Consider the following 24,628-nt stretch of genomic DNA (forward strand, 5'->3'; position numbering starts at 1 on the left):
TTTCTCACGGCTTCCAGTTTTTGTGTCAGAACCATCAGAGAACAAGAAGATTTATATGGTGTCAGTGAAATTAATGTTACATTTAGCAGGAAGGTTGTGACTGAGTACAGATGAATGTGGACGAATGTGTGGTTCACTCAGTTCATCTGTAACACACTCATGTGCTGGCAGACACAGTTCGACTGCAGATGTCTACAGTGCTTGGCTCTGTCTGAATGTGGGACAGTAAAGTCTGAGCTCATTTCTGCTCTTAGTGAACTTATTACACCAGCTGCTGCTCTGTTCATTGAAATATCTGACATAGAAGAGAGAGTTGAGAGCACATACGTAGATTTACTGTAGAGAGAGAGTTGACAATCACCTGAAAGAACCTGAGTATCATTGTTTTCATCAGTATCATAACTTGAGCCTTCAGCATACAAATGTATTTTTAGCCATTTACCTGCTAAATGTGGGAGGGAGTACTCAGTGCATCTCAGGTTACACTCACATCTAACTCTCAGGTACTTTGTGTTCTTTGGGAAGAATGCTGCAGACACGCTCTCATCTACTTGTCATGGCCTTGGCCCTTTAAATTCCCCCAGGGCCTGTTCTGAAATGACAGATTTATAGTATAAATACAGTTCAGCGTACAGCGGCACTGTAAAAATGTCTCCCTTTAAGGATTAACATGATGTAAGTTTAAAAACTAGATTAAAAACTATTAAATAAATGAAAGGAAAAGAACGCTGTGGGGATGTTTGGCTTCCTCCTAAAGTAGATCGACAGGGTAAAGATCAGGACTACTTGTGTTAAGGGTCATTGAGTGCAAACAGGGTTACTTATTGTTTTTTCAGATTCACTTTCAAAACTTTAGTGTCATTCATTTACGCCACAAGTACACATATGAATGAGATTTCTAGGCATTTGGTCACAAGGTAACGTCAGAGGACACAGACTAAAAATAAGATAATAAAGTGAAGTAAACTAACAAACAGTGCACATGGTCTGTAAATACCTTTGTAAAAATGTCTCAAATAAATACTTTGGTAATAATAATCATAAAAAAAATACTTAATAATTACTATGCAAGATGAACTAAACATGATAGACATGAACATGAAGGGAGAATAAAGACAATACAATAAAATTTTAAATAACAGTATACATGAGGTCAATAGTGACCAGGGTATTCGATGAGCAGGCAATGAGCCCAAATATTGCACCTTCAATATTGCATTGCACAGATTGTCAGACTACGGCAAGAAATGATTGAGATTTTGTTGTATTATCTATAATGAGTTCAGGATTATTATGGCCTGTTGCTAAATCTGGCTTTCCCGGCTCAAAATCTGTAATTTATATGGATTAAACATGTCCAGTTTAACAGCAACAACAGGAAAAACAAGAGAAACCTCAGGAGCTATTGGAACTGCAGCTAAACAGGGTGCCGCCATCTTGGGTCTTTAGTGTCATGCAAATGGTAAAGCTGGTACTCCGTAGAATTCTAAACAAGTCACTTTCCCCAATGGATTTTTAAATTCAGACTGTCTTTCCTTTATCACCCTCTGTGCTGTGACTCTGCTGAGACACACACAAAAAAGAAAGTCAGTGTTTCTGTTACAGAAACACTGACAGTTCAATATACAGTTCATATCTGTGAATCGAGCTTCTGTGGGAAGCTGAGGGAAAAACAATTGAGGTCCAACATCCCAGAGATGCAGCATCATCTCTCTAACAGAATCCTTTACTTTGTACTTTTTGAAGATGTCATAGCGGTGAGGCAGGCTCATGTTGCCCTGGTGATCAGCACTCTGCTCTGATTTCCTCCTGTCTCTCTTCTTTCTCCTGGTCCCTAATCAGCCTCACTCCGTTCACCATTCAGCAAATACTGTGATCCCTCCTGAGTCATACTTGGGAGGTCCTAAGACTTGCAGGGTATTTTTTGTTAAATCCAGTTTATCCCACTGAGCACTCCTGCATATGTATGCCGTATCTTTGCTTTCGGGACGGGCCGGAGTTTGGATAATAGCAGAATGGAAGAGGGGTTCATGGACCACTATGTCATTTGAACTTTTTGCAGAGAAACTGCTTAGGGTTTTTGGGCCTATAAAATCCGAGGGGGACGCCTCACGCAGACTGTCCAGACTCATGCAGGAAGGGGGGACTGTTCCCGAATACCCCATAGAATTTCGCACTATTGTCACAGACTAGTTGAGAGTTTTATCAGGGCTTGTCGGAATCCTTAAAGGATGAGCTTTCTTTTCGGGAAATTCCCAACACCCTTTGCAGCCAAATCGACATTTGCGTAGACCATAGAATTCAATAACGGCAACCTAAGGCTAGAAATTCCCCCTTCCATTTGCATTCCCCTAGGTCACCTTCTTTTCCCACTGGTGAATTCAAGCCGTCCCCTGGCCCCCATACTCCTGAACCCATGCAGCTCTACTGATGTGAGATAGGCACTTAGAAACCACTTGTGTCAGCAGGAAAAGGGAGGGGGGGGGCACTTACTGAGCCACACCCACTCAAACTTACCTTAGGATCCCCAACCCACACAGTAACGCTGTGGTCCGCTGCCAGCTCTGTGTCCCTTGGTGCCTTCATTGACTCCAGAGCGGACACGGATTTTATGGATGAACACCTGGCCCATCAGTTAAGCTTGTTTTTGATCCCTAACACTAAACCCATCACCATCCAGGTGAAATCCTAGCTCCCTGCACACAGCCCGATCCAGTTAATCATTAAAAGGTCTCTTTTTCGTGATTAAGAAGGATGGGGGGGGCTCCCTCCCTGTATAGATTATCGCGGGCTCAATCAGATTACAGCACGTCACCATTACCCTCTCCCACTGATTTCCTCCGTTTTTGAATTGCTGAGGGGAGCTACAGTGTTCACTAAGCTTGACTTCAGAAACGCCTACCACCTTTTCCGCATCCAGGAGGGGGACGAATGGAAGACAGCTTTTAACACTCCGGCAGGTCATTTTGAGTATTTAGTCACGCCTTTCGGCCTGACTAATTCACCGGCAGTATCCCAGAACCTGGTCAATGATGTGCTGGGAGACATGTTAAATAGATTTGTTTTCGTCTATCTAGACAACATCCTCATTTTCTCCACCTCTGAAAACACACACGTCACCCACGTTAGAAAGGTGCTGTCCCGCCTATACCAGAACAATTTGTTTGTTAAAGCTGAGAAGTGTGTTTTCCACTGGCCCTCCGTCTCCTTCCTGGGATTCATTGTCTCCCCAGGTGGGGTGGAGATGGTCCCTGGGGAAGCTAAGTGCAGTGAGGGACTGGCCCATCCCAGAGTCGCATAAGCAGCTGCAGCAGTTCCTAGGGTTTGCCAATTTTTATAGACGCTTTACTAAGAATTACAGTTCCCTTGTCACACCTCTTCACAAACTCACCTCTTGCAAACGATCATTTTCCTGGTCTCACAAAGCCAATCAGGCCTTTTCGCACCTTACAAAACGCATTCTCCTCTGCTGCCATTTTCTCTCTCCCAGACCTGAGTAAATATTTTATTGTGGAGGTAGACGCCTCTGACATAGGGGTGGGGGCGGCCCTTTCCCAGCGCACCAATGAGGATTTTAAGGTGCACCTGTGCGCATTCTTTTCTCGCTGTCTACTACTATTCACCTTTGTCTCTTGTCCCCCCTCAGATCACCCTACCACCTTCCGGCCACCTCCACCACACAGTCCTTTACTGAATCGCCACCCCGGTGGTCCCATCTATTACACATCTTACCACAATAAACTATTATTGCCTTCCACTCCTCTGTTGTTCTGCTCCTTTCTGGGTCCTACAAATCCCCAACCCTGATAGAAGACTGAACAAAGTCAACATCACAACAAATAAAAGCCTCAGACTGGATGTGTACCGATTCTCTGCTCCAGCTTCACCTTTTTTTTTCCTAATTTCCAGCTTAGAATTTCTTCATCTTTAGCAAGTGTGTGTGATTCACTTTTAAAAAACTGTCGTAGTACCACATTGCGTGTGCCTTGGTTTACGAGCTGAAGAAACCGTCAGAAATCAAACGTAGACTGAAGAATATGACAGGGTTTTATGACCCTGTAATGTTCCTAGTATCCTTGACTTAGATTTTTTTGCTTCCTTGTACCTCACTTGTAAGTTACTTCTATAAATGATAAATGGAATCTGCTAAATGACTAAATGTAAAACTGTAGCCACAAACAAAGCTCTGCAGTTACTTGTGTTGTAAGGTATAATTCACCCGGCTCTCCCTCAGTCATGTGCCAGTTCTTCCCGTGTTCTTTGTTAGTTGCTTCCTTTTGCTTTGCCACATGCCGTATTGTGCTGCCTGCTCTTTGATCTTCCCGGTTTGGACTATCATCTCTCTCCTCTCCCTGATCCCTGTTTTTGGACTCTGTTTGGTTGTGGTCTGTGGTTTAGTTACTCTTTCGTTATATTGTTTACCTTAGTTTATCCACCCTGTTAATTTGCCCTTTTCCTATTGTGTCTTAATGGAGGTTTCTTGCCAGTTACAGACAGCAGTCTCTGAACAAAATGAAATATATTTGCCTGACATAGTCATACTTCACGCTCCTTTCACATAGAAGCCCACTGGAATGTGTATATATATATATATATATATATATATATATATGCTAATTTCCTTTAACAGGTACATTTACCAAACAGTAATGTTACCCTGAGTGCCCAATCTGCTTTCCACAAATAATATGATATGAAACAGTCCCAACTTAGAACAACCGTTTTTTGTTTGTTTGTTTGTTTTCTTCTTCTTTAAACTCTGTGTTCAGTGACAAACCCAGTCCCCGAAGATGTATGGAGCTTTACTCACCCTTTTTGGTCGTTACTGAAGGACCGGCGCCAGAAAAGGGCTTTCGCTTCTCCCAGCTGTTATAGGCTGAAGAACCGTTGCCTAGTGAAGGAATAGGCATACTGTGCCCATGGCAGCCTGGGGTTTTTTTCTTGGTCTTGCCCTCTCAGTGCAGCTGGTACAGGTTTGGCACCACAGTGTGATCTCATCCTTCATGTTATACCAGTAATACCTGGCCTGAAGGCGTGCCAGTGTTATTTCTACTCCAAAATAGCCTCCCACCGGACCATGGTGAAGCTGTTCCATCACAGAGGTACTTTTCCACTGACTCCAGTATGCTTTGGTGGCAGGGCTGCATGATTCTATTTGTGACCAAGCAGGGTGACCGCCACTCTTCTCCAACCCCTCGAGAATGGGCGTTATATGAGTGTCTCTGACCTGCTCCGAGGTCCAACCACTGAATAGGCTTGTGCTTTGTGGCTCATTTACTCTATTGATTGTTGAGAACTGCTGGGACCAGTCTGGGCTGTCGCCAACTGCACAGTCCAACACCCACACTGGAAAGGAGGCTGAGGGGCTCACTGAAGTGTGGATTTCTGTACCAGCCACTACCACCAACAAAGGCCCCATGGGTGTGGAGTCAACAATGCTTTCCTCCAAGCTTTCTTTTAGATTACACTGCACTGCTTTGTCTGCACTGCTTTGTTTTCACCACCAGGTCCCGACATTGTACAGGGGCCTGACTCTCGGCAGGGTCTCCTTGACAGTGTATCAGAATTCAGGGATATGGCGGGCTATGGCAGAGTTTGGAGTTTGGCCTCCAAACTCTGCTGTACCTGCAGACTGAGAAAAACAGCTGTCTGTTTTTCTCAGGCCATCTGACGTGGCTGCTGCTTTATAGGTGGTTGTCAGGATGTCATGCTGCATAAGGTTTTTTTTTTTTTTTTTAAGGTGATGGCTGTGGTTCCAGGGTTGAAATATCTGATGGGGATTCTACTGCACTGGCGGGCCTGCAGCACAGCTCAGACCACCAGGACTCGGTGCTTGTCAGCAGAACCTTTGATGGCGCTGAGCATCGTATCTCCTCTCACAGCATGCAAACGAACGGTCCCAGGGACCATGTATTCACGTCCAGATTCCAACACTGACGTACGAACCACCCGGACAAGGTGCACTTCTTGGTGATGACCCGGGTTGAAAGGCGTCATTTTCTCTCCAAAGAAGTTGATTTCACTGCACTCCTAGTCCAGGCAGGCACCTGCATACTGTAGAAAGGGGTGCCCCAGGATGATTTCAGTGTTTCCGGCTGTATCAGGTACAATAAAGTTCAGATTAGTGACTGTGGTGCCGATACGCACAGGAAGGACTACCTCGGCGGTGACTGGCAGTCCCCTTGGGGTGAATCTGGACCACTGATGGCTGGATTGGTGCCCTGCCCTCGGCAGGTATGGAGTTGTAATGATGGAGGGGTACTACGTATCTAAGCAGCTTCTATTTCTTCAACAAACCGCTGATAGCTCCAACGAATGGCTCTCGGGTTCTTGTGCACCACAGCACCAGCGAATCCAGTTAGGCTAATTCTGAGCTGCACTGTCAAACTCTTAAACTCTGCTATTCTGTCTCTTCGCTGAGTCATCTAGGATGAACCCCCAATGTTACCTTTTGTCGAGGGCACGGCACCGAACCATAGTTGGGAAGCAGGTGGAGGCGTAGCTGCTAACACTGGTTTTAAAAATAGAAGGGGTGTATGCCACATGAATCTGGACTGTTTCTACAGGAGAGGAGCTTATAGTTAAAGGTTCTGACTTCCATTCTGCATGGAAACTTTGGGAACCACCGTTCCAAGCCTGTTTCACGTCTAAACTACAGACAATGTCAGGAGAATTCAGCCTCTAACGTGGTTAGACGGCATTTCAGACATGTAACACAATGTGTAAGTAAGAACCGTCCTCACATGTGAAACTCAGCGTGCACAGGAGGCACAACATGGTAGAAAACTTAAACTGTGGGAAACAACTTTATTTACAGCACATCAGAACTGTGCATCTAATGAAAAAAGGTTATTTCACTCGAGTACAACAGCAGTTGGGTGATACAAACATCAACACAGCAATACGCTCGCTTTTATTCCTCCTGATGATTCTGGACAAAGTGGCATGCTGCATGCACGAGCTCACACAGATAATACAGACCTTGTACTAGGGAAAACTCCGGAAAATGTCAGCAGCATTACAGCGATATTTGTGTTCGGACATACATATGTTCACAAATACAACCCTAAGGCCCCCCGAAATGCCTTTAGACTGACAATCTTTTAGCTGCAGCCAAGTTTCACTGTGACAATAGAAAGCAATTTGATGGTAAATGGTAAGTAGTTGCTTATCTAGCGTTTTTATCCAAAGCGCTTTACAATGTTGCTTCCCATTCACACATTCACATACACTCACACACACACACACACACCGATGGCGGTGGCTGCCATGCAAGGTGCTCACCTGACCTGTCAGGAGAAACTTGGGGATTGAATTGGGATTGAACCACTGACCCTGTGGTCTATGGTCAACTGCCTTACCAACTGACCAACAGCTGCCCAATTTGATGGTCAATAATCACATAATTTACTTATCACATTTATTTGTTTTGGGTTTTTGTTCTGTAGGAGGATTATTCTTAACTTTTATCAGATTCTCGTGGTAACACCTCGTGGTGATTTTTGATTTTATACAATTTAGGTGGTCCGGGAACACACCTGTGGGGGTTTGGGGTTTTGAGGGGAGAGGCATGTATGATTGATTTGTGATTTCAAATTCTGATTGACTGAAACAACAAACAGATAAGATTATTGAACTTAGGAGAATGAAGCAAAGTTTTTGAAACAGTTGTGTCACTGGGCTGAGAAAAGCAGAAATTTAATGTCTCTGTCACAAACATTTATTTGAGGATAATGTTTTATTTTTTTAATTGTTTTATTATTTAATTTTACTGAGTTTCAAACCTTTCATGTAACTTTGAGCATAACAGGTTGGGATACTCCCCCCCCAGTGTGTGGTCTGGAGCTCCAGTCCGGGACAGGTTAACCTGATATGGTTCGACTGCCAGGACTGCTTTGTCTCCACTAATGAAGGCTTCTTAATGAGGACACTGCGCTGTTTGGTGAGGGTGAGTCACTGGCCAATGTCACTAACAAAAATACTCCTGCAGGGGGACAGCAGATTAGCGGGTCCGGGATCAGTGGCAGGAGCCATTGGACATGAGGAGAAAAACACCCGGGGGTGAGGGGTTTATTGGAGCCTCCTCCTAATCTGGGTGACCTGAATGTGTCTGAAAATGGAGGAAATCAAAAACACCAGCTGCCCTGCTGTGACATCAGTTAACAGCCACAAAACATCAGGTTCATACAATACAACCCACAGCAGTGGATATTAGGTTTACCTGCAGGAGCGTCCTTTTCTTCACATTTTTTAAAGCTCCAACTTGGTCCTTATTTATTCATCTGAACCATCCCTTCTTTTACATCCATCCCTCTGTACTCCCAGGTTTTGCTAACTGTCTCTCTGCCTCCTCCTGTGGTGTTTCACAGGTCAAACCTTCCTGTCTGTGGTTTCTCTGCACAATATGTTTCCTGCATCCTCATCACAGTTCAGATCTAATGACTGAGCCCTGGACCTGCAGGAATCCTCGCTTTGGGTTTGTTCTGCTGGAAACCAGCCTCAGATCTGAGTCAGCTGACAGATGTGTCCCTCCAGTGGGGCCCGGCCACAAATGGGCCTGAGTTTTCTCAATTCAGGGTCAGAAAGTGTGTTTGGGCTGTAGGTTACATAGGAGACACCATATTATGATGGAGACAGCAAGTAGTCCTCTCTACACAGGTAGGAAGTCACAGAGGAAAAGCAGCCAATATTTAGTCACAGGTGGATAATAATAACCTTGATACCTTGAACCTTGAAATAATTAATTCATTTTTTATTAAGGTACAGTACATGTTTAAAGTTTCCACTTTAGCATCCATCATCCACAAAGCATGCATGCCCAGTGCTCTGTTTTTCTGCTACTGTTGAAGGAATTTCTTAGATAGTAATTACAAAATCTAAGGGGCACCCATTCAAAATAACAGCTGATCCAGGTACCAAGTCAGCAAGGATTTTTATTGTTGACACAATAGAAGATTGTTTAGAATAACCACCTTTGAGGAACACCTTCAGTGGGAAGGAACCACAATACACCATGGGTATTTGTACCTTGGTGGATGTAGCTCAGGTGGTAAGGCAGTTGTCCACAGACCACAGGGTCAGTGGTTCAGTCTCCATGGTTATGTGAGCACCTTGCATGTCAGCCACCGCCATTGGTGTGTGTAAGTGTGTGTGTGAATGGGCAAATGAGAAGCTACATAGTAAAGTGCTTTCAAAAAAGCACTATATAAGCCATTTACCATACCTGCACAGTATGAGCGGTGCAGGTGAAGCCTATTACATTGAAGCCACTGAAACAAAATAAAGACATAAAAGGGGACCATATTGGTGTGTGGAGAATAAATGTGACATTGTTAAGACGATGAAAGCACTATATAAACTCCTTTCATTTATACTGTTTGAGAATAAACTGTAAATATTAACTTGAAGCAGTGTATCACTTATTTAAATTTCTGTAGATTACTGTGAGGAGTGTTGTACTAGAATGAAAGATGAGAACTACCAAATGCTTCTGGTCCATGACATGTATTAGTTTCCGCTTAGAGCTGTGGGTCTGCCACCCCTTGCTGGACATTGCAAAAATAACACAGCACCACAGTGTAATGACTGCTCTCAGTTCAGTTTTTAATGTTACTTATCAAGCTGACCGTGGGTCTCCCGCCCCCTGCTGGACATTACTTTGTAACACACCACTACAGTCGGAAAACTGCTCTCAGATCTGTTAAAATGACAACAGACTGGAGGAGGGGCTACGCTCCCTCTAACCAATAAGAACAGATTTGGAGCGTTACCAAGGAAACAGCGTACGGCGCTTTAATGGTGGTAGGCGGCAGCGGTAGTAGCCGCAGCAGCAGCAATGTAAATAAGAATAATAATGCTTATAGACTAACATCCTACGTTTGTTAAGCACCGATGAATCATCGGTGTCCGTTAATTATTTAAAATGATTTTCCAGGATAAAATTTAAACGCTACGGCTGCCGTCTAATTCACGGCCGCGGGCACCGCCTCACCGTCACCAACGAGTGTAGTTGTGGTTAGCACATTAGCACGGTAGCAGTCAATAGTTAATTCACCGCGTTGATCTAAATATTATCCCGGTAAGGTGTTAAACCGCGGGGGCTCAGCGCGGCTATGTAGACGGCTATCAGGAAGCTAGCTTCCCAGTCTGTAGCCGGCATGGATGTGAGTTAACTGCTGGACTGGGACGCTCTGACATTGGTCTGTGGTGTCTGGCCGAGTCGAGCGGTTCTCTCCAGCGGTAGCCTGGTCCCTCCGTCCGAGAACACGCTGGCCTGCACGCCTTCAGTCAGGCCCGGACCGTGGAATGAAATGAAGCGTACCGGAGGGCCCGTTAACCAGCGCTAACCAAGTGAGCTCCTCTCTTATTGTTTTTTCACCCCAGTTGTCTTTGTCGTATTTACATTTGTAGATATGAACATTGTCACTGGATTTCTAGAGATACGACAGAGCTGCAGCTCACACTGATTTAGTTTACATTAAAGACATAAGCAGACGCAACCGTAATGGTTTCTGTGGGGGAGCGAAGGTGTTACAACAAAAATAACCAGAATGTAAATTAGACTACAAAAATTATGTTAAAGGATATGTAAAATAAATTATAACCAGATCTCTGGGCTCTGCCTAGTTGTTAGTTGGTTTATTTATAAATTCATTATCTGTTCATTATTCAATGAGGAAAAAAAAAATCTATTTTCATTTATGTTCTCCTGAGAAATGCTATGAATAAGATAATCCGGGCTGTGGGCTGATTGTGGACAGTAAATTTATTTTGGAAAATGATCTTTTCTCTAACTGGTAAATGTCTGACAGTTGCTGTTGATACAGATAATCTCTTAAATCATGATAAATAAAACTTGATAATGTGTTGCTAAGTGTCAGTGTTCTCCAGTGTATCCTTATATTTTCAGTTTTTTCTGCGTTTTTTCATGCTTTGATACTGAAAATCTTTAAATTTGGATTAATCCAGAAAACAAGCAGCAAATAAAGTGATAATGAAAGTAATCGTAATATGAGATATTTCACTAATTGATAGAAGTATCGGTTCTTCACTGAATCTGCACCTACGGAGCTGTGCAATAATTAAACTGTGACACAGTTCGACAACCGTTTCGTTTCTTTACTCTTGCAGCAGCTCTGGCGAGGAAGACCATGCTCTCTAACTGAAAGCTCTGACTCTGTGCAGGATGGATTTATGCGGTAGAAACCCGAACCGCACGGCACCGGTTGGTGATAGCCCACATCAAGCGGATGTGCCACTCTGCTCTCGAAACAATGGTTGGAGTTGGCCTCCCCACCCCTTTCAGCTGCTGGCCTGGCTGCTCTACATTTACTTTGCTATCACTGGCTTTGGTGTATTCATTCCCCTGCTGCCAGCTCACTGGATCCCTGCAGGATATATCGTATCCTTACGTCACTACTGACAGTTTTACAATGATTATATTATGAATCTTTATGTTATCAGGTATATAAAGTAGTATTGCAAGATTTACCAGTAAACAGCTGAGAGCAGACCTGAAGGTTCTGGAGAATTAGAATTATGTAATTTCTGCTGTAAGTCCATTTGATTTGGTCGTTGGCTCACATGATCCAGTCCAGAGTCCTGATCTGTGTGTCAGTGCACTGGCATCATGTTCTTGTGTCACTTGTGTGTCCACGTGATGGCTGTGTCCATCGACCCAGGCGACTACAACGTCAGAACTAAGAGCAACAAGGGTCCAGTCCCCGTGTTCGACCGCTCTAAACATGCACATGTGATAGAGAACTGCCACTGCTACCTGTGCCAGGTGGATGTGTGAGTATCACAAGAGATAAAGCTCTGAATGTGTCACATGTTCTACATGTCTGCTGCTGTTTGAGTCAGACTTTCTTACAGAGGAACCAGAACCCTAAAAAAATATGTCTGATTCCCGTTAAAATATGAGCGGATGGCAGAGTAGTGACCATCCAATTGTGTTCTTGTACCTGAGTGTACCTGTGACGTCATGTTTCTCAGTGGACAGAGTCTTTGCAGGCTTCAGTTCCTCATGGTTTACATCTTCCCAGTCACTGTGTTAACCTGCTCAGCAGTTAAAGTTTCAACAATATTTATTTGATCACCTGCTGATTTTGTAAGTTTGCCAACTGCCAAAGAAATGAAGGGTCTCTAATTTTTTTATAGGTTACATCGAAAGTATAGAGACTGAGTATCACCCAAAAATACATGATACAAATGTTAGAAACTGAGATGCATTTCAGTGAGTAAAATAAGTATTTGATCCCCTACCAGCCAACAAAAAGTCTGGCTCCCACAGACTAGGTATGTCCTTATGTGGTACACTGATTAGTGCTGTCAATTTAAGAAGATGCTCCTAACAACTAGTTATTTATAAATGAGCGTATGTGTATAAAAGACACCTGCCCATAGAATCTCTATCTTCCATTCAAACATCAACACTATGGGCAAGACCAAAGAGCTGTCAAAGGAAGTCAGGAACAAGATTGTAGACCTACACCTGGCTGGAATACCATCAGCAAGAAGTTTGGTGAGAAGGAGACAACTGTTGGAGCGACGTACAGGCCAACTTCGCCACATTGAGGGGCCAATGGATGGGGCCATGTATTGTAAAATCTTGGATGAGAAACTCCCTCCCTCTGCCAGGACACTGAAGATGGGTCGTGCATGGCTTTTCCAGCATGATAATGACACAAAACATACCGCCAAGGCAACAAAGGGGCTGCTCGAGAAGAAGCACATTAAGATAATGGAGGGGTCTAGCAAGTCTCCAGACCTTAATCCTATACAAAATCTATGGAGGGAACTGAAACTTCAAGTTGCCAAGTGACAGCCCAAAAACCTTAAGTTTTTAGAGTAGATCTGTAGAGAAGAGTGGACCAAAATCCCTCCTGAGATGTGTGCAACCCTGGTAACAAAGTACAAGAAACATCTTCCCTCTGCGCTTGCTAACAAGGGTTTTTCCTACCAGTACTCATGTGTCAAGTAGTGTTTTGCTTCGGGATCAAATACTTATTTTACTTGCTGAAATGGATCTGAATTCTGTCTTTATACTTCAAAATAAAGCTATAGTTAAAAATTATAGACCCTTTATTTCTTGGGTCTATAACTCACCCTGATTGTGGAGTTATATTGCTACTTTCAATCTTCTTCTTCTTTTCCTTTCGGCTGCTCCCTTTCAGGGGTCGCCACAGCGAATCATGTGCCTCCATCTAACTCTATCCTCTGCATCCTCTTCACTCACACCAACTAACTTCATGTCCTCCCTCACTACATCCATAAATCTCCTCTTTGGTCTTTCTCTAGACCTCCTGCCTGGCAGCTCCAACCTCAGCATCCTTCTACCGATATATTCACAGTTTCTCCTCTGAACATGTCCAAACCACCTCAATCTGGCCTCTCTGACTTTATCTCCAAAACATCTAACATGAGCTGTCCCTCTGATGTACTCATTCCTGATCCTGTCCATCCTCGTCACTCCCAAAGAAAACCTCAACATCTTAAGCTCTGCTACCTCCAGCTCTGCCTCCTGTCTTTTCTTCAGTGCCACTGTCTCTAAGCCGAACAACATTGCTGGTCTCACCACCGTCTTGAACATCTTTCCTTTCATTCTCGCTGATACTCTTTTATCACACAACACACCTGACACTTTTCTCCACCCGTTCCAACCTGCCTGCACTCGCCTCTTCACCTCTTTTCCACACTCACCGTTGCTCTGAACCGTTGACCCTAAGTACTTAAAGTCCTGCACCTTCTTCACCTCTGCTCCCTGTAACCTCACCATTCCACCTGGGTCCCTCTCATTGACACACATGTATTCTGTCTTGCTGCGGCTAAGCTTCATTCCTCTGTTTTCCAGAGCAGACCTCCACCTCTCTAGATTTTCCTCCACCTGCTCCCTGCTCTCACTACAAATAACAATGTCATCTGCAAACATCATAGTCCAGGGAGATTCTTGTCTAACCTCATCTGTCAGTCTGTCCATCACCAGAGCAAACAAGAAGGGGCTCAAAGCCGATCCTTGATGCAGACCCACCTCCACCTTAAACTCCTCTGTCACACCTACAGCACACCTCACCACTGTCTTACAGCTCTCATACATGTCCTGCACCACTCTAACATACTTCTCTGCCACTCCAGACGTCCTCATACAATACCACAGCTCCTCTCTCGGCACCCTGTCATACGCTTTTTCTAAATCTACGAAGACACAATGCAACTCCCTATGACCCTCTCTGTACTTCTCCATCAGCGTCCTCAAAGCAAATACTGCATCTGTTGTACTCTTTCTAGGCATGAAACCATATTGCTGCTCACAAATGCTCACCTCTGCCCTTAGCCGAGCTTCCACTACTCTTTCCCACAACTTCATTGTGTGACTCTTCAGCTTTATTCCTCTGTAGTTGCCACAGCTCTGCACATCTCCCTTGTTCTTAAAAATTGGTACCAGTACACTTTTCCTCCAGTCCTCTGGCATCCTCTCACTCTCCAAGATCTTGTTAAACAAACTAGTCAAAAACTCTACTGCCACCTCTCCTAGACACTTCCATACCTCCACAGGTATGTCATCAGGACCAACTGCTTTTCCGCTCTTCATCATCTTTAATGTCCTCCTCACTTCACTCTTACTAATCTTTGCTACTTCCTGCTCCACACCAGTCACCTCTTCTACTCTTCGTTCCCTTTCATTTTCTTCGTTCATCAACTCTTCAAAGTACTCCTTCCATCTTCCCATCACACTCCTGGCACCTGTCAATACATTTCCATCCTTATCTTTAATCACCCTAACCTGCTGCACATCCTTTCTATCTCTTTGTCTGGCCAACCTGTACAAATCCACCTCTCCCTCTTTAGTGTCCAACCTAGCATACAAGTCCTCATATGCTCTTTGTTTGGCCTTTGCCACCTCTATCTTCACCTTACGCTGTATCTCCCTGTACTCCTGTCTACTCTCTTCAGTCCTCTGTGTCCCACTTCTTCTTAGCTAACCTCTTTCTCTGTATACACTCCTGAACTTCCTCGTTCCACCACCAAGTCTCCTTGTCCGCTTTCCTCTTTCCAGATGACACACCGAGTACCCTCCTACCTGTCTCCCTGATCAAATTAGCTGTAGTAGTCCAGTCATCTGGAAGCACCTCCAAACCACCCAGAGTCTGTCTCAGCAAATCCCTGAAAACTAAACGACATTCTTCCTTTTTCAACTTCCACCACTTCGTCCTCTGCTCTGCCTTAGTCCTCCTTATCTTCCTCACCACCAGCATCATTTTACACACCACCATCCTGTGTTGTCTGGCTACACTCTCCCCTACCAATGCTTTACAGTCACTGATCTCTTTCAGATTACAACGTCTACACAAGATGTAGTCTACCTGAGTGCTTCTCCCTCCGCTCTTGTACGTCACCCTATGTTCCTGCCTCTTCTGAAAGAAAGTGTTTACTACAGCCATTTCCATCCTCTTTGCAAAGTCAACCACCATCTGACCTTCTGCGTTCCTGTCCTGAACACCAAACCTGCCCATAACAGTCTCATCACCTCTGTTCCCTTCACCTACATGCCCATTGAAATCTGCACCAATGACAACTCTCTCACCTCTGGAGATGCTCTGCATCACTTCATCTAACTCACTCCAGAATTTCTCCTTCTCTTCTAACTCACATCCTACCTGTGGGGCATAACCACTCACAACATTGAACATCACGCCTTCAACTTCCAGCTTCAGACTCATCAACCTGTCTGATACTCTTTTCACCTCTAGAACATTCCTCACAAAATCCTCTTTCAATATAACTCCTACTCCATTTCTCTTTCTATCTGACCCATGGTAAAACAACTTAAACCCTGCTCCTAAGCTTCTAGCCTTGCTGCCTTTCCACCTGGTCTCCTGGACACACAGTATGTCCACCTTCCTTCTCTGAATGTTGGTACTATGACAGGGAAGGCTAGGGAGTTGATCGACATGATGCAAAGTCCCTACTGTCAGTCCTACATTCTTAGCTTTCCTCTTCTCTCTCTGCCTACGAACACACCTTCCTCCTCTTCTTCTTCGTCTTCGACCAACAGTAGTCCAATTTCCACCGGTACCCTGTAGGTCAACAGCACCGGTGGCGGTCGTTGTTAACCCGGGCCCCGACCGATCCGGTATGGAAGTCTTTGTCACGATTCGCATGTTTGATTTGGCATGTGTTTTACGTCGGATGCCCTTCCTGCCACAACCCTCTGCATTTATCCAGACTTGGAACTGGCACAAGAAGACACTGGCTTGTGCCCCCTTGCGGTTGCATTATATATTGCTACTTTCAATAAAACGTGTTTTAAGTCCCAAGACTCATCTCTCCATGTGATGTATAGGCAGAGAAATCCATGTTCTACAGAAAAACTCTACCTCATCCCCTATGTGGATTTCAGTAACTCAGTGAAGTTATTGGCCCTTTTTAAAAAGTTAATTTAATTTTTCTATTAATAATTACATTTTTCAATTATTAAATTTTTAGGGGCATAGTGGTGGTAACACTAAACTTACTACTACTGCTACTTCCAATTTATATATATATATATATATATACACACACACATATACATATATACATTGTACATATACAATTTTTTTTTATGCCGGATGCCCGTCCTGACAACCCTCCCCAATTTCTACCGGGCTTGGACCGGCACTGCACAGCTGGGGTGGGGAATGCTGTTAGGGGCTCAGTGTCTTGCCCAGAGACACGACATATAGCCAGGGTTCGGGATCGAACCACTGACCCTGTGGTCCGTGGACGACTGCCTTTACCAACTGATCTACAGCCGCCCCCTGCTACTTCTAATTACAATAACGAATAATAATGTAAAAAACAATTTTGCTTTTTTCAAATAAATAAATGTAAAAAGAAATCTTGATTTATCATGAAATTGCTGTTAATTTTAAAAATGTTCTCTGTGAGCATTTGACATGTTTAATGCAGCCTCGCCTAAATTAAAAAATGTGCTCAGTGAAGCAGGAGCTCTAATGTAAATCACTGTGATTCTATGTAAACCAGGTCAGTGGGCTGGTTTCTCTCAGGATTCCTCAGAGGAGCAGCCACTCGAACCCAACAGCGTGGTTTCTTCACAGTACAACGAGTTTCGGCAGAGTTATTGAATAAAATAAATCCATGAATAAATTATCAGCTTCGATTTTATCTTCAGCTCCAAAGATGTGTGAAGTTCTCTGGAAACTGCTTTTTAAACAACATCTCTGGTTCTGATTCTGTGTTTAACTCCTGTTGCTTTTTAAACGTCCTCACATAGAGGTTATTCTATACGCTAGGGAATCAGAGTAGTTTGTGATTTTCTCTGTAATTTTATGTGATCATCAAATAATATTTTATTAAATAATGTTAAATGTAAATACTAAAGTGCAACTATCTATTTCAACCACAAGTATATTTGTGGTACAGTGTGTGTTGTCTTGTTCCAGGAGCCCGGAATCGAAGCACTGCAAGGCCTGTAACAAGTGTGTGGAGAACTTTGACCATCATTGTCGCTGGCTCAACAACTGTGTGGGCAGGAGGAACTACAAGTCAGTTTCTGCAAATACTTTACTGTACATGCTGTGGTACACATTATTTGGCGTATGAAAATTATATAATTATTATATGATAAAACATTTAATGTGTTGGTTCAGTCTAGTTTGTTCAGTCTGTTCTCACGGCAAGCAGGAGATGACTCTCAGAAATCTGTTCCTCCAACTGAATGTTTTCCATCATATAGAACGCATACACTAACCCCCAACACCCCCCACTTAAACTGTGTAAAAGACTAAAAACTGATTCTCTTGTGTACTCAGCAGTATTTTGTGTACCCCCCAGGTTATTTCTGCAAAGCGTAGTCTCAGCTCTGTTGGGGGTCTGTCTGGTTCTGGTTGTGTCCTCCTACATCTTCATCGAGTTTTTTCTGGACCCATCCCAACTGCGTACTGATAAACACTTTCTGGGTAAAATATGACCCTGCAACATGTATGTTTTTGTGTTTGTGTTGCTAGGTTACAGCAGGAGATGGTTCTGAGATTAAAATGTATTGAACATGAAATTTTCTGAGAAACATCCTAATGATGAGAGAATGTCTGATTGATCCTCAGTCCACCTGAAACCACAGTTAACGTGTGTGTGTGTGTGTGTGTGTGTGTGTGTGTGTGTGTGTGTGTGTGTGTGTGTGTGTGTGTGTGTGTGTGTGTGTGTGTGTTTGTTTGTTTTGCAGTGAGGAACGACACAGCTGTGTGGTTTGTGTTCCTGCCTGTGGCTCCTCTCAGGTCAGCAGCAGCAGTGATTCCTGCTCTGGCTGCTATCACCATTGCTCTGGCTCTGTTGTCATCTGTGCTACTCTGTCACCTGCTCTGCTTCCACATCTACCTTAGTAAGACATGCACATCTGTTTGTGTATTTATCTGTCTGCCTGCTCAATGGTCTCCCTGTTTTATTCTCACATCTAACAATAAAAAAGATTAAATATAAATGCAATGTAAAACACATGATGTTCAGGAATCTGAATATGTAAAACAAGATTTAGTGTTTTCACATCAAGGGAGATGACAGATTATTTTGAGATTGTGGACCCTAAACAGGTCTAACTCTTGTACTTAATACAGTACTTTTTATACTAGTACTAATATACAATATCTAAATGTGTTGCAGTGTGGAACAGACTAAGTACGTACGAATATATTGTGCGGCAGCGTCATCGTCATGACAGAGACCCCAGGAAACCAGGACCAGGATCAGGGAAGGAGACAGCAGCTCCTTCCATTATCAAGGTAACCACACACCTCAGGTCAGGGGGTTTGGGGGGTCTAGTGATCAATATAGGTGATTGACTAATGGATTGGTTGACTGATCACTTGGGCCAATCTCTAAAATACCGTTGTCTTTGCTAAAAATGTCTGCAGACACATCTGCAGCCCACACTGCCATAATTTCACTTATGTATGTCACTCAAAATTAGAGCACACTTGTGTCTAAAGTTATTTGGGAATTGCATGTGTGGCGGTGTTGTGGCTGCAGAAAATACATTAGGGATACAGTCACTTGATCGGCTCAATCCAACACTAAGGGCTGGGAGCCACGCTGGCTCTGATTCAGGAAGGGATATTAAATAATTTTTCTGTCCTGCGTTGTCCCCGCTCAGGATGTGAACTACTCAGGGAAACTGGGTTACACCAACCCCCAGCTGGACGTGCAGGAACCCCCAACTGTGTCTGTTAGAAGGGAGGCAGAGTAAGTCCTGGTTCTGTTAACACCTCATCAGAACTAAACCAAGGTCCCTGCAGAGGTCCAGGTCAGGCTCCCAATCTGACTAGATCCTGACACATCTCTGTAAACATTTCCTAACACAATGAGGCTGGACCTGTTGCCATGGAGACAGCTTTCGTTGGAGAAAACAATGTGTGCAGAAAGAGATTCTTTGGCTGTGACTTCTAGGAAGCAAACAGGGAGAGTACTCTGTGTATAAATAACTTTTGCTGTACACAGATTCAGACTCTCAGTTGAGTTTTCTTCATTAAAGCAACAGATTTTACTCAAAAAACACTAGAAAAGTGTGGGACAAGTGCTTGATTAAAACAATAACAAAACAAAACATTTAATTCTGAAATATTCTAGTATTGATATATGAACCAAAACTAAAATAATGTTTGTAATGGTCAACGTGAAACTGCAGACCAACAAATTCATATCATTCTGGTATATGACTAAATGTAAATGTAAATGTAAATTCTGGGCTCAGCAGGATTTCAATGTAGATCATCTCTCTGCTGTGATAATTCAGCTATAGAAATGGTTTGTTAATGAAGTTTCTGTTGCTGAGCCACCTGTTCCTCACACTCCTCACACAAGGACAAATTCATGGAACCTGTTGTTGTGTGATGACCACAGTGATTTATGATGTAAAATAACAGCAGCTACAGTCTACACGTGTTTAGTCAGAGTGAGACAGTCTCAAGGCTGTAATGGTCATTACAAATGGAGACACGTGATCCCCTATGGCTGGTATTGTGTGTTGGTGGGGCTGGGGTCAGTTCAGGTGAATTGAATTTGTTATAACGATTTGGATAAAAAGGTAATTCTGAGTTAATTATGAAGCTGCTATTTTGACAGTTTAGTCCATATTCTGCACTTTACTAAGTTTTCTATTCAGAAACAACAGTTATTCCCTTTGCTGAATGAAAAAAAAACAACGTTTCAGTTCACAAGATTTTGAGTATAGCTTTAAGCTGCATTTCTCTCATGGAGCTGGATGATAATAATGGGATCTAACATCATGTTCCCAGAGTGAGTTATCAGTCATCAGTAACTGTTCTGAAAATGAGACCCAAATCCACAGTCTCATTTTACACCCTCCCTCTACCAATAATCTGCTGCCACCCTGTTACAAAAGCCCCACCTCTCAATAGCAGCTCCCTGATACCTGCAAGTTTAATACACTCTGCAACTGCTTTATGTGCTGACTTTGTGTTAAGAAAGTAACACTGTTTATTTAGACGACAAAGCTACAACTCAGCTGTGCTGCAGGGTCAGGGTCAAAAACCTAAAAGACAAATATGGGGGTATGAACAGAACCATGAATTGGGTAAATTTTCATCAGTCAGTGTGTACCTGTGAAGTGTTAACATGTACAGCCTGAGTCTGTTGGAGCATCACAGGTTAGACAACAGCTGGAAAACACAAGAACTTGTCTATATGTGTCTGTGTGTCAGGTTCTTGGCCAATGGCAAAGTGAGGAGTGTGTCCAGTGCTGATATTGAGGAAGAAACCGTGGCTACTTTGTCTACAGCGCTGAAAGCAGCAGCAGCAGCACATACACAGCGACACACACAGGTAAAATACACACACATGAATCTCACACACTGACCTGTTAAAGCGTCGATACCATTGACCGATTCTGCAGAGGTCAGACTCAGGAACTGATGAGTCGGGCTGATGTGCTCATGTAAACTACTACTACAACTACTAATGAAATAAACAGTGACCTAAATCAATCTGTAAATTTGTTTGTACATTATTGATATTGACTTGTTAAGTCATTTGAATGTTTAAGCACAGGATTATATTACGAGTAAATAAAGCTTTGCAGAAACCCCCTGAGCTTGACACCAACACTGAGTGGGTGGTGCAGGTGGAGCTTTAGACACATAGCAGAGCTCACACTTCATTCCACTAGAGTTTACAGTAAATGTAAGGTGTTCATTGAGACTAAAGCTGTTTCTGTTTGTGTTTTCACAGAAGAAAAAGAAAAAAAAGAAGAAGGTCTGTAAAGTTCCAGCAGAAGTGGAGAGAGAGCACTGCCCAAGTACAGGCCCAGGCCCCGGTACACACTCCAGCACACACTAAAACACAGTAACGCACAGTAAGCAGGTGTTTACCTGACGACTTTCTTATTGCAGATGTCTGAAAACAAGACATACCGCAATGAGTCAGCTTCTTTTCTGTGAAAGTTTAAAGTGAAAATTTCACGAAGCATAGTCTTTATCACATGAAGCAGCTGTGGTGATTTAACCATATAGTTTTAAAGACTTGAGAGAGTTAATCAGTTATTGTGGTGAGAGAGAGAGAGAGACAAATGTGAAAAGATTCTGATTGTTTTCTCGTCTCCCGTCTGTTGCTCTGTTATCACTCAAAGTTCTACATTTCTCTGGTGATGTGTTGCTGTTTTTACCTCAGTTTTTAGGATGTTTAGTCAGATTCAGGATAAAGAATACATTTTACATTTACAATTAGTTATTTTGTTCAGAACAAGGTACAAAGCAGGGAGAAAGTCAGGGAGAGCACAATAAAATACAGTGCTATTCGAAGAAATGTTTCAGCTTCATCAATGGAACAGATCCTGCAGCCTGGCGGATCAGTGGATAGAGCATCAGCATGGGATGCAGAAGTCTCTCTTTAAATCCCAGCCCATGCACCATGTGTCCTTGAGCGAGACAATCTCGCTGGATGTTGCCTGTGGCTGCCCACTGCCCCCGCCAGCAGGATTGTTTAAATAGAGAGAAGGAATTTCTTTGTAATATGTATGTTCAACATGCATATGTACTTAATAACAAACCTTAAATATGTTAATTGGCTGCAGCTGAAACCATTAAACTAATTTGTGTGTAATAAAATCAGTTTTCAGATGTGACATGGCTTTGGTTCAGACTCGTAGAAGCTGAAACACACAAAACTTTATGAACAGCTGGGACTTGATTCTCTGCTTCCTCTGAAATGATCTGATCTGCCGTTACTTTACTGTTAACTAAACAAACCTTTGTGTCTCAACCTGCAGCGGAGCCCACAAATGGGTCCCTGAGTCAGCAACTCCCTTTCCCAGCATTCCCCCTAAGGGCCTCCCTGCCCCCCCTGGTCCCCACCCCGGGCCAAGTCCAGGCTGCCGGACCTCCCGCTGAGTACCACTCGGACTCTGCAGAGTCCCTGGAGGAGATCCCGGTGGCACTAGCCAAACTGTGCTCTTTGTCCTCAGCTGCTGGGGATGTGTCATCCCACAGAGCCACCCCTGTGTTCCCCCAACCCTCCCCCCAGCCCAGGACTAACAGGAAGTCCTCCTCCCTTACAAATAAGAGTGCAGTGGAGCTGAGGTTTGAGATGGCCTCCACCCAACCTCCCACTGTGTTTGTCAGCCGGGCAAGCGGGGAGGCCGCGAAACCAAGAGAGGAGGCCCTCAGTCTGGGCAGGAGGACCATCTCCAGACCCTGCTCCAGGTCCGGGTCCAGACCAGCGTCTCGTGCATCACTGGGTTCAAATACAGCCTCCTGGATGGAGTGGTGACCTGAGACCCTAGGAACTTTCAGACACATTGTGCTGCATCTCTGCAGCTGCACAACTATTTTCGGTCTCTATTTTAGTTTTTCTATCAGATTTTATTGGTTTAGTTTTTTCATTTTATGCAAATGGGTGAAATCCTCCCTGTCACAGTTGTTACACTTGAAAGAATTCAGTTTGTCACCGAGCCTATAAACCTGGACCCCCCTCTATGATAAACTCTTCCTGTTGTCTCCCAGTTAGCAGCTGGACAGACACTAGAAGGGATTATTTCAATCATGCTAATGCTAATGCTAACAGCAGCTTGTGGAGCTCAACCAGTATAAATTAAATTACTACAACATGAAAAACTTTATACAGAAACAGAAAACATAATAATTAAAACTCACTACATTTAATTTTATTTTTTACACTTTGACCTGCATTCATAGCTTTAATTCCTCTTTCATCTTGTAGGCATTTATGTAGCCCCCACACCCATCTGGACCCATTTCTTTGTACGTGGCTTAACAGATCCAAGATCAACATAACGCTGGACGTTCTAATCCTGGATCAGGTTAGCTGGTTATGTCAGAGTAGAAAAGCTGGAATTTATCATCTGAGAAGTTCTTGTGGTACATCGACTCTAGAAACCTTAATGAGCAGGTTTCCCATTGGCTACATATTAATGATGAAAGAGAGAGGGGAAAAAAAGCAAGTTGACAGCACATTTTTAAGAGTGGCTATGAAGAATTTAAAGATGCTGCAAAAATACACAAAGACAGGGAAAAATTAATCTAATGGCACCACAATAGCATGTCCACTGATCTGATGATGAATCTTTATAGAACCTGAGTACAGGTGAAAGTAAAGTTACAAGAATATTCTTCAAACTGGTGCCTGTGTTTGACTCCTGTACTAACATTAATGTAGGAGACTTTACTGCAGATAAATCCGTTTAAAAATTGACACTTTTATTATCTGATCACCTTTCTAATGCACACGTACAAAAAGTGGTGAATGGCAGACTTCTGTTGGTGACAGATTAACCTGTTTAATTAGACCCACATACTGTTGAATGGCACAGAACAGTTTTTAAATTTTAACGCATAACTTTTTATCATCGTCCTGATTTCCGTGGTTTGCTCATAGGGAAACAGCACATCCATAGTCGGACAATCTACTGCTCCAACCCTGTTGAAATCTAAGAGTTAATCATGTTTCCACTGACTAAGCCTGAGAACAAACCAGCTCCTTAGTAGTTCTGAGATTGTTGATCTGTTGCTGGGACAATTAGCTTGACATGAAGAACCAAACAGATCCAGGATCAACAAAATTTCTGACTAACCTGTTAATCCACGTATGAAGAATAGGGCTTTAAACAACATAAACACAGGTAAATGTTTAATTTTTTGTCTCTATATAATACATACATATAATACATATAATACTGTGGGTTCAGACATGACAACATTTAACCTAAAATTGTCCCCCAGCTCAGTGCTTCACTATGCTTTGTTTCCTTCTGCTCCTTGTTGAACACAGATCAGTCAAAAACACAAGTTTAGGAGCGTGAACGTACTGAGACAAATCATCCTGTCGCTAATGTCTCAGCGTTTTTCTACAGGAAAACTGTTGTTTATACGCTTTGTTTTCAGTTCTGATGAAACAAACCAGAATTATCAAGCTCATCATTGACGTTTAGAAGAGCTTCCCATTTCTTTAAGCTAACTGCTTCAGTCTGCAGCTACAGGTTTAGTTTCAGTTATAGAAATATAGGATTTATCAAAATGTTACACTGAGGTGCTGCAGATGTTTCCTCTGAGAAGTTTTTTCTCTGCTGATATTTGCCTGTTTAACAATAAATGGTGAAATCTCA

The 24,628-nt window shown here is 43.2% G+C and overlaps 1 protein-coding gene across 4 annotated transcripts; it reads left to right on the plus strand.

The window, feature by feature from the left end:
- The first annotated feature begins 9,769 nt into the window (after positions 1-9,769).
- Positions 9,770-24,628, plus strand: zdhhc1 (zinc finger DHHC-type containing 1). 4 transcript variants are annotated; one of them, XM_067492536.1, is made up of 11 exons: positions 9,770-10,350; positions 11,131-11,401; positions 11,618-11,793; positions 17,445-17,546; positions 17,836-17,960; positions 18,224-18,379; positions 18,658-18,776; positions 19,148-19,236; positions 20,715-20,835; positions 21,241-21,325; positions 22,277-24,628. In XM_067492536.1, exons 2-11 carry the CDS (start codon positions 11,186-11,188, stop codon positions 22,774-22,776), a joined length of 1,689 nt encoding a protein of 562 aa, XP_067348637.1. In that variant the 5' UTR covers positions 9,770-10,350; positions 11,131-11,185; the 3' UTR covers positions 22,777-24,628. The 4 variants fall into 4 exon arrangements, with proteins under 4 accessions (XP_067348637.1, XP_067348661.1, XP_067348653.1 ...); XM_067492560.1 differs by having other exon boundaries at positions 17,448-17,546; XM_067492552.1 differs by having other exon boundaries at positions 11,134-11,401.

Source organism: Channa argus, chromosome 2, assembly GCF_033026475.1.
Source record: "Channa argus isolate prfri chromosome 2, Channa argus male v1.0, whole genome shotgun sequence".
Lineage (NCBI taxonomy): Eukaryota > Metazoa > Chordata > Actinopteri > Anabantiformes > Channidae > Channa > Channa argus.

Excerpts from the sequence above, each read along its gene's own strand:
- zdhhc1 (XM_067492536.1), top strand. The coding sequence starts at position 11,186 with ATGGATTTATGCGGTAGAAACCCGAACCGCACGGCACCGGTTGGTGAT. Across the intron at positions 18,777-19,147 it reads CAGCTCCTTCCATTATCAAG|GATGTGAACTACTCAGGGAA; the intron begins GTAACCACACAC and ends GTCCCCGCTCAG. Across the intron at positions 19,237-20,714 it reads TCTGTTAGAAGGGAGGCAGA|GTTCTTGGCCAATGGCAAAG; the intron begins GTAAGTCCTGGT and ends TCTGTGTGTCAG.